This window comes from Cynocephalus volans, chromosome 8 (genome assembly GCF_027409185.1).
Source record: "Cynocephalus volans isolate mCynVol1 chromosome 8, mCynVol1.pri, whole genome shotgun sequence".
Classification (NCBI taxonomy): Eukaryota; Metazoa; Chordata; class Mammalia; order Dermoptera; family Cynocephalidae; genus Cynocephalus; species Cynocephalus volans.
This window is the reverse complement of record NC_084467.1, coordinates 55390822-55403126: the sequence shown is the minus strand read 5'-3', so window position 1 is coordinate 55403126 and position 12305 is coordinate 55390822. Positions and strand designations below refer to the sequence as shown.

Sequence of the window (12305 nt, the reverse complement as noted above, 5' to 3'; positions counted from 1 at the left end):
CCATGCCTTCCACCTCTATTCGGCCAGCAGTGGTCGAGCATTTCTACATGTGCCAGGCATGATCACCACTCTTGGCAGGCTCACAGTGTAGCAGAGGAGGCAGACTCTCATCTCTCTGATGTAGGTGGTTCCATTGTTAAGAGACAGGTCCTAAGGTAGGGAAGTACAGCAGGATGTGGGAACCTCAAAGATGATCATCTCACCTAGTCTTGCAGGGCCAGGGATGGTGTCCTGGGGAGATGGCCTCAAAGGAGAGTCCCAGAGAATGAGCAGCAAATAGCTAGGCCAAGGCAGAGGGAACAGCAGGAAGGAGGCTGGAGTGGAGGCCTTTGTGGATTGCTGCAGAGTCCTGACATCGTGGTGCCATGACCTGGCCACTGGAATAAGTAATCCTTCTAGGGAAGAGTAATTATTCTGAAAGCATATGGCTTTTATAGGATGTTCGGGAAACACAACTTCTATAACTGTGATGGATTGCTTTATGACAGATGAAGCTATCATGAATAGTCCCAGGACCTTGTTAGGATACAGCAAGCAGGGCAGATGTATGGCCATTCTGCTATGAGAGATGACACGTGGGTGCTATTTATGCAAATTAATATACCTGATTGACGAGTGTGTATGTTCCTGTGGAGAACAGGGCTGATTCCCTAGGTATCAGCTACAATGCATTTTCTGCATTTGCAGGGGGTCCTAGACCTTCAGTTTACAGATTTTTGTGGAACTAATGTCAACAGCTTGACAATGCCTTAATTTCATATGTCACAGTTTGATTTCTAAATTTTAAGAATTTTAAAATCAGAATTACTGAATTTTGAACTGGAAAAGTCCTTAGAGACAGATCGTCATGTGCTGAGGGTTCTGCACTGGCGGTCCCATTTAGTCTCCTTCTACTCATCTGGTGGTGTTGGCACTGGGGGCACATCACCCCAGTCTCCGTCTTCACATTGTCTGCGAGATTGTTAGGGCAAATGCAGGTGTTATCTGCATCACTGATTTTAAAGCTTAGCACACATGCACTTGTGCATGCACACCCACTGGATAGATGGATGGGAAGTAAGCAGTTCCAGTGTGAGAAATGGGACCACTTGTCTAGAGGACTTTCAGACAAAGCACATGGGCCCAGCAGATGGTTTCCACCACCATGTGCCAGAGACTGTACCAGGAGCCTTTATATCTATTTCCTTACTTGATTCTTACAGCAACCCTGTGAGGCAGGTACCACTATTATCTCAATTTACAGAAAGTGGGCAGAGATTAAGCATGGTGAAGGAGAATCCCCAAGTTTAATGGCTAGCAAACAGCAGAGCCAGGATTTACAGCCCCTTTACTTTATACCCCAGCCTGTGAGCAGAGGAGTTCCTGATAGTTCCCTCTCAGAATGCTCTGGAGGTCCGGGATGAAACTGATGTGGCTGGCTGTTGGTGGCACTATTTGCAGTTTTGTGATAGGTTTTGGCCACCAGCTATTCTTGGAGATAGAAAACAAGGAGCTGTTTAGGGAGCCTGAGGGCCCAGGAAATGTCACAACTATACTGGGCCAAGTAGCCTTTCCTTTCGTTTGGAGGCCTCACAAGGACAAGGCACTGGAGGCTGTGAGCTGTTGGGGCTCTTTTGCCTTTGCCCCATCCTGATACTCTGTGTTCCGATGAAGGACTCAGCCCCAGATTCTAGCCCTCTAGCCATCATTGAAGCCTCAGAGAGAGGCCAAACTAACCTTCTGCTTCCTCCCTCAGGGCGAGCACCTCGGGAGAGGCACAAGAACACACATCTACTCTGGGACCCTGATGGATTACAAGGAGGATGAAGGATCTGCTGAGGAGAAGAGAATAAAAGTGATTCTCAAAGTCTTAGACCCCAGCCACAGAGACATTTCTCTGGCAAGTGTCTTCCTCATAACCCCACCCCTTCCTTCTCCCCCGTTGCTGGAGCCAGTGGAACACAATGGGTTGGGAAGAATCTTTGCCCTTATTTTCAAAGTTGCCTTTTAGTCAAAATTCCTTTGTTCAAATACAATCTTAGTTAGACCCTGTGTGTCTATAAAATAAGTGAGGGAGGAATGAAGGTGAGGTGGTTTGAGCAGCCCCTCACACTTGGTTTGTTCCCTCCCTTTCCTCCCACCCACCTCCCATTCCTAACTAAAGGGCCCCATGGTGGTACTATGGAGCCAGGACCCTAGCCGAATGGCCCCAGAGTTCCTGATGTAGTCCTGGCCTCTCACCACACAGCCTGGAAAATTAAAGACCAGAGGAGTAAAAAGAGAGGTGAACATGAGTATCCAGTGGGAAAATAGTCAGCTAGTTTACTCTACCAGCCTTGCTTTGTGTCCTGTTAGGTTTTCTAAATAAATCCCATATCCTAGCCAGATTGGCCCAAGGTAAAGGTCTGGGAATGCTTCTGGATAGTTAAGGCCAGAGGAGTAATTTTCAGGGCCTTGGGATCATGACAGTGTTGAGCTTTTCTGGATCCATTGATTTTCTCCTTAGCAGGGCCTCTTTAAGGTCAGACCAGTGGAGGCTGACCATTGACATTGCTTTGTCCTGTCTTTCCACAGGCCTTCTTCGAGGCAGCCAGCATGATGAGACAGGTCTCCCACAAACACATCGTGTACCTGTATGGTGTCTGTGTCCGTGATGTGGAGAGTGAGTGTGTTCTCTTCTGAAGGGGGCTGTTGGCCCTGGCTGGGGAGCATGGGTGCTGTGAAGACAGCTGGTGACTGATTCCACCTTCATGTTGCCCAGATTTCTTGTCTTTCTTTTTTGCAATCAAGAAAGTCGAGGTACTCAGCAGTCCATTTGTTTAAGTTAAAGTGGACATGAAACCAAAATCCCTTTGCTTTTCACGCGTCTCTCTAATGTTTCCTTCTTGTCAACTCTGGGCCCTGTACTGAACTCGACCCGGCAGGCCGGGTGAGTAAGATGAGGTCATCACCACGAGAGTTGGGGTAGGAGGAGCCCTGGGCAGGTGGAGACAGGTGAGTGCAGCCCAAGCAGCATGGTGCTGGCCCGCTGAGTAGGTAGGCCTGCAGTTTAACCACAAACAACCTCTGACCTCTCTTGGTTGGCAGGCTGCTGAAGGGATGGGCCTTTGTGCCACTGCTGCTCACCTGCCTTTTGGCTGAAGAAGCTGCAAACTGAGATGGGTGGCCTCGGCCTCTGATATATAAATTTGGAAGAAGAGGAATTTTTTTTTAACCCCAAGTGATTTAATCCCTGTGAAATCTGGTGATGTGGACCATTCCATGAGCTCACATGTGAATCCTGTTGAAAGGAGAGTTTGGTCACGTCAGCAGCCAGACCTTTGTATTGCCTTGTATGGTAAGGGGAGCACTAGTGATGGCAGCTGTTCTCTGAGCGTTTGTTCTAAGTATCAGGTACTGAACCAGGACTTTCCATACCTTGTCATACTAGCCATCCCCAGGTCCCTGGGAGGTATAGGTATTGCTCTCTCCGTTTTTATAGATGAGAGAACTGAAGCTCAGAGAGGCATCATTTGCTGAAGGCCACCCAGGTTAGAAGTAGCAGAACTTGGGGTTGAACCTAGGCCTGTCGAACTCTGAAAGCCCTCTGTCATTTGCACCTCCCAAGGATATTTGCATCCTCTGAAGCTGAGTACCAGCCATTGATGTGGGCTCTTGTAAGGGGATGAGGGAGAGTACTGTCTCAGATAGGGAGAAGGTTCCAGATGTGGCTGTTTTTGTGCCTGTAGATATCATGGTGGAAGAGTTTGTGGAGGGGGGACCCCTGGATCTCTTCATGCACCGGAAAAGCGATGTTCTCACCACACCCTGGAAGTTCAAAGTTGCCAAACAGCTGGCCAGCGCCCTGAGTTACTTGGTAAGAATGTTGTGATGTCCATGATGATCCTATCAGGAACCAGAATGTCCTAGTAGGGGGTGGCAGGAAGAAGGTGCTAGCCAGCAGGGCCGGAGGGGCCCTGTCGTCTGGTTCCATGGGACCAGGGTGTGCGTGGTGCTGAGGGAAAATGGCAATTTGGGGTTCTTCCGTGTGCACACGTATGAATCCTGATTAAAGGGAAATATTAGTGCTTCAGAAGATTGTTGTCCTCTGTACTGCAGTGTGTGGTGAGAGTAGCAATAGTGCAGTACTGGGGAGTGTATCAGTGAAACTGCTAGCCTCCATAGTAACTAATGTTCACTGAGTGCTAACCGTGGGCCAGCAGTTTAAGTGTTGTACAGACTCCAGTCAGTTTAATGTGTGCCTACGAGGCACACACCAGCACTCTTATCCCTGTTTCACTGATAAGGGCACTGGAGCGGAGGCACATTGTATGATGTGCCCAAGTCACACAGATACTTACTGGGATGGCCAGGCTACCCCGGTCTGGAAGGAGCTGGGAGTAGTGAGAGAAGAGCTGTGGGGTCAGGGTTGGAAACAGGGAGTGTGGGAAGGAGGGAAGATGGGCCACCCTTCAGGCAGCTCTGATGAACCACCCTTTCACTGTGCAGGAGGATAAAGACTTGGTCCATGGATACGTGTGTACTAAGAACCTCCTCCTGGCCCGTGAGGGCATCGACAGCGAGTGCGGCCCATTCATCAAGCTAAGTGATCCTGGCATCCCCATTACCGTGCTATCCAGGCAAGGTGTGGCTCCCTCCCCTCCCCCACTCCTCTCTCTGAGCCCATGGTCAGGCCAGCTGGGAGAATGGGGCTGGGCTGGGGTTAGGACTTCTTTCAGAGAGTACTCAGTACACAGGTGTGTGGTGCTGAGGAAGGGGCAGTGCCTGCCCTCAGGATCTGATGGTTCAGGAGGAGAAACAAACTCTCCCAAGGCTTGCCCTGCTGCCAGTCCTTGCAGTGAAGAAGTTGTGTTCAAGGTTCTGGCGGAGCAGAATGAGGGGCCCTGGAGACCAGGGGGTGGTCAGAAATATGTTGCGGGAGGAGCTGGGTCTCCTAGGTCCTCCCCTGTGTTCCTTTGGAAATCCACTGTAGTTAGTGGCCTGTTTAAGAGGCACCTTATCCCCTTTAGCAATTGCTGTGGTCTCGCATCCTCTGTGTGAACTAGGTTATGGTGAGTTGTAGGCTCCAAACGAAAGGGCAGACCTGGGAGCCGCATTGAAGCCAGCACTGTACAGGCTGTTCTCTGCCTCTAAGCCTGTAGGCCACACAGGGAATACCAGCATGCCCGGGCCTGGTGCTGGGATCCTGTCACAGTCTCCACTGTTTTCAGCATTGAATGTTGTTCAGTAATTTAGTGAAAGAATAGACTAAGTTTGGAAGGGAACCAGGATGAAAACCAAGCCTTACAAAGGAGACCCTAATCATTCACTCCTTGGAAGAGGAATGGGAAGCATCCTCCAGGATCTGTGTGATGTTTATCATCTAGCCATTGTCCAGTAGTCCTGGGGCTTATACACCCCTGGATCTATCAGGGGTCCTGCCCTCACAAGTCTGAGTCACATGTACAGATGATTCTAGAACAGGGTGACTCTCATCTGGGATCCCCAGATGAGATGTCAGTAAAATGCTGTGGGGATTTGGAGGAGAGAGACATCATCCAGCTGGGGGGAGAGGGCGATTCAGGGAGGCGGTGGGATTTCATGTAGGTCTTGCAAGTCACTGAGGAGGGGCTACAGCAGGTGACCACAGGCACATCATCCTAGGGCACCACCTGTGTGTGCCTGTGCCAGGAAGAAAAAGGTGAGAGGGCTGGGGAGGTCAAGTGGGCCTGATCTCAAATGCTCAGCTCAAGAATGCCTCTCCTGCCTCTGTTTCCCTGGGGGGCTTAGAGGCCACCGCACTTGCAGAAGCTACATCCCTGTGGAGGCCACTGCACTTGCTGAGGAGCATTTCCAGTGGACTGGGGGTTTCTGCTTGGGTAGAAACCAGAAACAGCAATTACAGAGATAGCCAGGAGAAAGGGATATGAGACTTGTTCCCCTCGGTCTTTCCTTCCCTTCTTCTTTCCTCAAATGAAAGAAAGCCATCATAAAACTAATACAGCATTGCAAAGTGATGGCACAGGGTGCATGTGGACAGCCTGTGCCTGCCTCTTCTCCCTGCCTTCTCTTTCTTAAGCCTTTGTCCATATAACCCCTGTTCTCCCCACTCCAGGGTGATGGTCCCCATGCTGAGATGCTTTGTGGTTTCTGAGGCCAGGGCTTCAGAAGATGGGCTGCACATGATACTCCTGGGGAGCATGTGATAAACGGATGGTCTGACAGCCCTGACTTAGGCTGATGTGTAAGCTCCAGGGGGAAGGCCTGGGAGACAGCACATCTGTCAGGGCCCCCATGGGATTCAAGTGGCCATTGTCCATGTTTAGGAAACACTGCTTGGGGTAGTTTCTTCATGTTATGGTTAGCTCATGGTTGTTGCTGTAGTGACAGTGATTTGGTCCCTAGGTGATCCCAGAAACTGATGTGTAAATGTGTCTGTTGTCTTTTTCCAGAGTGCATAGAACGAATCCCATGGATTGCTCCTGAGTGTGTTGAAGACTCCAAGAACCTGAGTGTGGCTGCTGACAAGTGGAGCTTTGGAACCACACTCTGGGAAATCTGCTACAATGGCGAGATCCCCCTGAAAGACAAGACACTGATAGAGGTGAGCAGTTGTTTCCCAGGTGCAAATGGGCGAGGACTCACATGCTCACCGACCCCCAGGAGTGAGTTATCAGGAAGCCTCACACTATGGAAAGAGTTGGGCATGGGTTTAATCTCCTCCACAGGCTCAATGGCTGTGTGACCTTGCACATGTCACTTGACTTCCCTGAGCCTCAGTTTCATCATCTGTGAAATGGGAATAAATAACCATTGTGTGGGGTTGTTGGGAACATTAACTAAATAATGCGTGTGGAGTGACAGGCATACAGTGCACACCCAGTAGATAATTACAGTACTCTTTATCTGAGATTTTAAGTGCCTGTTATTCAGCAAAATTAACACACATTATCTGAGTTCCTACTGTGTATCAGGCATTGTCCTGGGTACGAGCTAGGGTGCATGATGAAGTAGACACAGGCCTCACCTTCCCTTGACTATCTTAGGGTGTGGTTGGGGAGTTAGGCTAAAATAACAGTAGTAAGAGTTTTAAGATAATATCTGAAAGTGTCACCCTTAGTGCCTTGCAGTTTAGGTAGGGCAGTGTCATTACCTTCTGTTTATAGATCGGGTAATTGAGATTCAGGTAGCTCCACATTCATCTGGGTTCCTCAGCTAGCATGCAAAACAAGCGAGGTTTGAACAAATTTACCTATGGAAAAAGTGGAGATTCTAACTCCAAAGGGATAAAGTAGTAAAAATAACAGTAAAGGACCACTAACCCTCCAATTCAGTGATTCATTTATTGGAATGTGCTTTGTATGTTTAGAGGGGGTAGGCATCACATTTAGTTGGGAGAGACTGATTAAAGTCAAGGGGAAGGTGACATTTCAGTTGTATGTGGGAAGCAATGAGTATAGTTCTGTGTGCCCTAGCCTGGAGCATTAGGAGTGTGGAGAGAAAGCAAGGGTGATCAGGTGGGAAAGGCTTTTTGGGGTTGGATTGCTAGAGGTCCTGGAAATTCCAGGCTGTGGAACCTGCATTTTCCTGGGAGATGATATGGGACAAAGAAGGATGGAATGGAGGAGGGAGACACTGGGAGGTTGGATTTGGGAACGTCACTGGATGCAGTGGCTGGGGTGGACAGGCTGAGGAGAGACCGGGAGAGAGACTCAGGCTCCAAGGCTTTCAGTGGTAAGTGCTCACATCAAGAAATGGCAGTAGGAGTCCACAGTGGCAGGTGTGCATATAGGAGATGTCGAAGAGGTGTAACCTTTAAGACTTGCCTATTAAAGATGGGACAGGACTTGGGAAAGAGGATATGGGCTAAAATCCACAGGAAACCATCAGATCTACAAATCTTTTTGGAATTTTCAACCTAGGCTTCTGGAGAACTCATTTTCTTTTTAACTTCCTTGGAAACAAAGCATCATATCCTTTGTTGTGAGTTGGTATTTATCTAGCACCTGCTGTGTACCCAGGGCTGAGCAGCATACAGGGATGAAGTAATGAAGGGGCATGTCTCTAATAAAATAGGGGTCCCTCTCTCATCGCATGTTTCCCTGAGTTAGATGGCCTTTCTCCTGGCTGCACTGGAGCAGGGAAGGGTGAGTGACACTCAGAGGCAAAGGCAGCTGTCAGCTCCTTAATTCCATTCCTTCCTCCCTGTCCTCTGGGGCCTGCCCACCCCTTCCTCACCCCAGGATCCACAGGTGCCTTTGGCATCCAGCTACAGAGTAGAAACTGGAGTGCATTGATTTCACTTAATCTTTTAAAGTGGCATCAATTATTTGCTTCTGAATTTTAAAGTAATAAATAGTTAAAGAAAATTAGGGTAATACAGAAAACTATTAAAATAAAGAAAATAGAAATTTTATGATATTTTTGTCATCTCTAACCACTATTAATACTCTGGCATATTGTCTTCCAGTATATGTATTTATGTATCGTCTCTTTTCTAAACAAAAATAGGATCATGCTATGTTTAGTTATATATTCTGAATTTTTTCACTAAATATTGTAGTTTTTACAAATTTAATGTAAGAGTTAACTCTTTGTTTAGCTAATTTACTTAACTAATTTTGCATTTGGCATTTAGGTCCTTTTCAGATTTCCAGTGTTCTAATTCTTCAGGAAATATCTTTGTATTTAAGTCTTTGTTCATCATCTGATTTATTTCTGAGTCATTGAGTGAGTCAGAGAGTTTGAAGAATTTGAAGATTTTTATACATGTTGCCTCATTGTATTCTAGAACGGTTGCATGACTTTACTGGAATGTAGCTTTTTGGGACTGGGATATACTGCCCATCCTGCTTAAATTCAGATTATTTTAGTATCATGACAGATTTCCCCACGCTGGAATAAGGCAATGGTAACATACATATTTATGAACGCTGCCTTTAAGCAGAGATGTTGGGAATTAAATTAGGTATTGGTAATTCCTTCTGACCTGGGGCTGAAAGTTTTGTGGATGGTTCCTTTGGTTTCTTCCATGTGTCCCTCTTCTTTACAGAAAGAGAGATTCTATGAAAGCCGGTGCAGGCCAGTGACACCATCTTGCAAGGAACTGGCCGACCTTATGACCCGCTGCATGAACTATGACCCCAATCAGAGACCCTTCTTCCGAGCCATCATGAGAGACATTAATAAGCTTGAAGAGCAGAGTAAGACACTGTCCTGTGCTATTTCACCTGAGATCCACAAAGGAGAGGGGGCTGGGGATGGAGTGGGGGGCATAACCAGGAGCGCATGAGTGGCAGTCCTCATCAGTCACTTGCTTTTTAACCTGTGTTCTTTTCTCTTCTGTTAGATCCAGACATTGTTTCAGAAAGAAAGCCTGCAACTGAGGTGGATCCCACGCATTTTGAAAAGCGCTTCCTAAAGAGGATCCGTGACTTGGGAGAGGCAAGTTATAGCTGGTGCTCGCTGTTGCTGACTGCAGAATCCTCTGCCTGCCACATTGCCCCTCTCTGCAGATAGGGCTGCTCTCCATTCTGTCTCACTTCAGGTCAAAGTTTATATGCAGAAGCACCTTACTGCATTTCGGGGGGGTGGGGGGGGCACATCTATCACAAGGGATTTTATCCTTCTCCATTTGACATACACCCAGAGACAGAATGCATGTCCCTGCCTGCACACGTGACTGTAGATGCACAAAAGACATTGGGCAGCTCCCTTGAGAGTCTTGATGTTTCTCTATGGGACAGAAGCGGGAGGGAGAGAGATAGGGGAGTAGGTATAGATATGGTGGAAATAGAAAAATCTCTGTCTCTGACTTTTCTGGACACATATATCCTATAAGCTTCCTTAAAAGAGGGATAGGTTTACCACACAGAATGCCAAAGTAGAATGTCAGCTTTTCCTTTGGACCTTGAATAGAAGTTTCTAAACAGTTGAAATGACCAGAGAAGCTACTGAGATTTGTGTCTTTATACAGATTTTCTGTAGTTCAGTTAATTAAAGACTGTCATGTCTTTAGTATATGGTGTGTGTCAGCCTCTGTGCTGGGCGTTTTTACAAGCACAGTGTCCAGGCTCCTCACAACATCCTTGATGTTGTTACTACTAGTGTACACAGTGAGCACATCAGGAGCCAGCTTGGAAGTTCTGGTCACTTGGCCAACCAACATCACTAGGAAGCAGCTAAGCTGGGATCAGATCCCACATCTTCTGAATATTCCTCCTGCAGATGTTCTTTTCAGCTACATTGTGATGCCTGTCGTTAGCATGGGCCCAGAGCTTTCACAGAACTCCCCAGTCATCTTACAGATCCAGAAATAACCTTCATTTCCTCGTGGGTTACCTTTTCATGGAGACTGGGCTTGATGTGTTGATTCATTCATCAGTCACCTGCTACTTTCCGTGCCTTAGCTCAGTAATAGAGGGGATGGCTTTTAAGGCCAAGAGAGGAAAGGGGCTGTGGTGAATGGGTAGGGTCCAGGTGAGAGCCTTCTACCTGCCAAGTCGGACTGTGCTATTAACCCCTGGCCTTCAGGGGAAATGTCCATGAGGAGCAAGACTTATCTTCTCTGATAACAGTACCTGCATCTTTCCCTCCAGGGCCACTTTGGGAAGGTTGAGCTCTGCAGATATGACCCCGAGGGGGACAATACAGGGGAGCAGGTGGCTGTCAAGTCCCTGAAGCCTGAGAGTGGGGGTAACCACATAGCTGATCTGAAGAAGGAAATAGAAATCTTAAGGAACCTCTATCATGAGAACATTGTGAAGTACAAAGGAATCTGCACAGAAGATGGTATGTTGTGTAAACTGGGTCTGGTGTAAAGACACAGTGACTGTCTGGGGTCATAAAGGCCAGCGCAGAGTAGGAAGCCGTTGGCCCTACCTGGCCATCTGAGCATGTAGCTGACTGCTCCATGAGCTCTCAGGGCTAGCAAGTCATTCACATTGTTCCATCCCTTAGCAACTGCAGGGCTCTGGGGAAGCTCCAGCATTTTCTTTTCAGGTTGTTCATACACCCACACCGGGGACGGGACTTTAGCCATCCAACATCCACACTTGGGCCATATGAACCTGACACCTCCTTACTCCCTTTCCCTGTGCCTCTGATCCAGTACTAGCTGGGGTATTTCATTTTCTGGTTGTCTAAAGGAAGGTGGCAAGTAGTGTAATTAATAATTGTATCTTATTTGCAAGTCAGCGCCCCACTCATGTATTGTACTTTCAAATTAGTAATGGAATGATGTGGCTTATTTTTAAAAACTATCCTCTGCCTGGTGGCTTACAGAGTACTCAGTCTGTTATCTCAGCAAGTGGTTGTGATTCTGAGGTAGGTCTCTGAGTGTTACTGCCCCTGTTCATTGCCGAGGACCCTGAGGCTGAGGAGCTTGAGTAACTTCACTGTGGGAAAGGGGTGAAGCTGAGGTCACTTCCAGTCCTCTGTCTCCAGATCCCAGGCCCTTTCGTTTCTCACAGCTCCTTCACTTGGCAACCTCATACTGAAGAGTGTTTTCTAAACAGGAGGAAACGGTATTAAGCTCATCATGGAATTTCTGCCTTCGGGAAGCCTTAAGGAATATCTTCCAAAGAATAAGAACAAAATTAACCTCAAACAGCAGCTAAAATATGCCGTTCAGATTTGTAAGGTAAAAAAAAAAAAAAAAGAAAGAAAGAAAAAGACAGCATTGTTAAAGATTAAAAAATTAGGCACTCTGCCCTGGGTAACTGGTTTGTAGTTAGACCACAAGTGGGACGCTTTATAATAATTGTACTGCATTTATTTTGCTCAGCATTATTTTGGATGAAAAATAACCTCTACCAGGAAAGTGAATAGTATGGCTGCTTTAATGTGTATTTCTTTAAATCAGTTTGGTCTTAACTATTCTTGCATAAAAATAAAAACCAAAAAAATTGTCAGTGATATGGGAATGTAGTGACATTTATATTTTTTATTATGAAGTGATAGATAGAAAATACAATCTGAAATGACTTTAGCAATGTGCTTGACCCTTACTTCTCTCTCTCAGGGGATGGACTATTTGGGTTCTCGGCAGTATGTTCACCGGGACTTGGCAGCAAGAAATGTCCTTGTTGAGAGTGAACACCAAGTGAAAATTGGAGACTTTGGTTTAACCAAAGCAATTGAAACTGATAAGGAGTACTACACAGTCAAGGACGACCGGGACAGCCCTGTGTTTTGGTAACTGAAACCAACAGCTAGGTTTCATCAGTGCTTCATTGGGTTTGCACTATTTTGAGAAGCTCTTTCTGGCTATTTTAATGGCTCTCATTCCTCTGCCCTGAGTCAAGGTTAGAGAGATTTTAGAACATTTGGAATTGATTGATATTTAC

At 46.9% G+C, this 12305-nt stretch overlaps 1 protein-coding gene across 1 annotated transcript in view; it reads left to right on the top strand.

Moving 5' to 3' along the window:
* The window catches only part of JAK1 (Janus kinase 1), a 133728-nt gene that overhangs the window by 117020 nt on the left and 4403 nt on the right, over positions 1-12305 (top strand). Inside the window, exons 14-23 of the mRNA XM_063103807.1 lie at positions 1736-1879; positions 2554-2641; positions 3708-3835; positions 4468-4603; positions 6411-6562; positions 9011-9161; positions 9308-9402; positions 10557-10749; positions 11475-11599; positions 11981-12153. Coding sequence (XP_062959877.1) covers positions 1736-1879; positions 2554-2641; positions 3708-3835; positions 4468-4603; positions 6411-6562; positions 9011-9161; positions 9308-9402; positions 10557-10749; positions 11475-11599; positions 11981-12153 — 1385 coding nt within the window. The remainder of the gene's footprint in view (positions 1-1735; positions 1880-2553; positions 2642-3707; positions 3836-4467; positions 4604-6410; positions 6563-9010; positions 9162-9307; positions 9403-10556; positions 10750-11474; positions 11600-11980; positions 12154-12305) is intronic.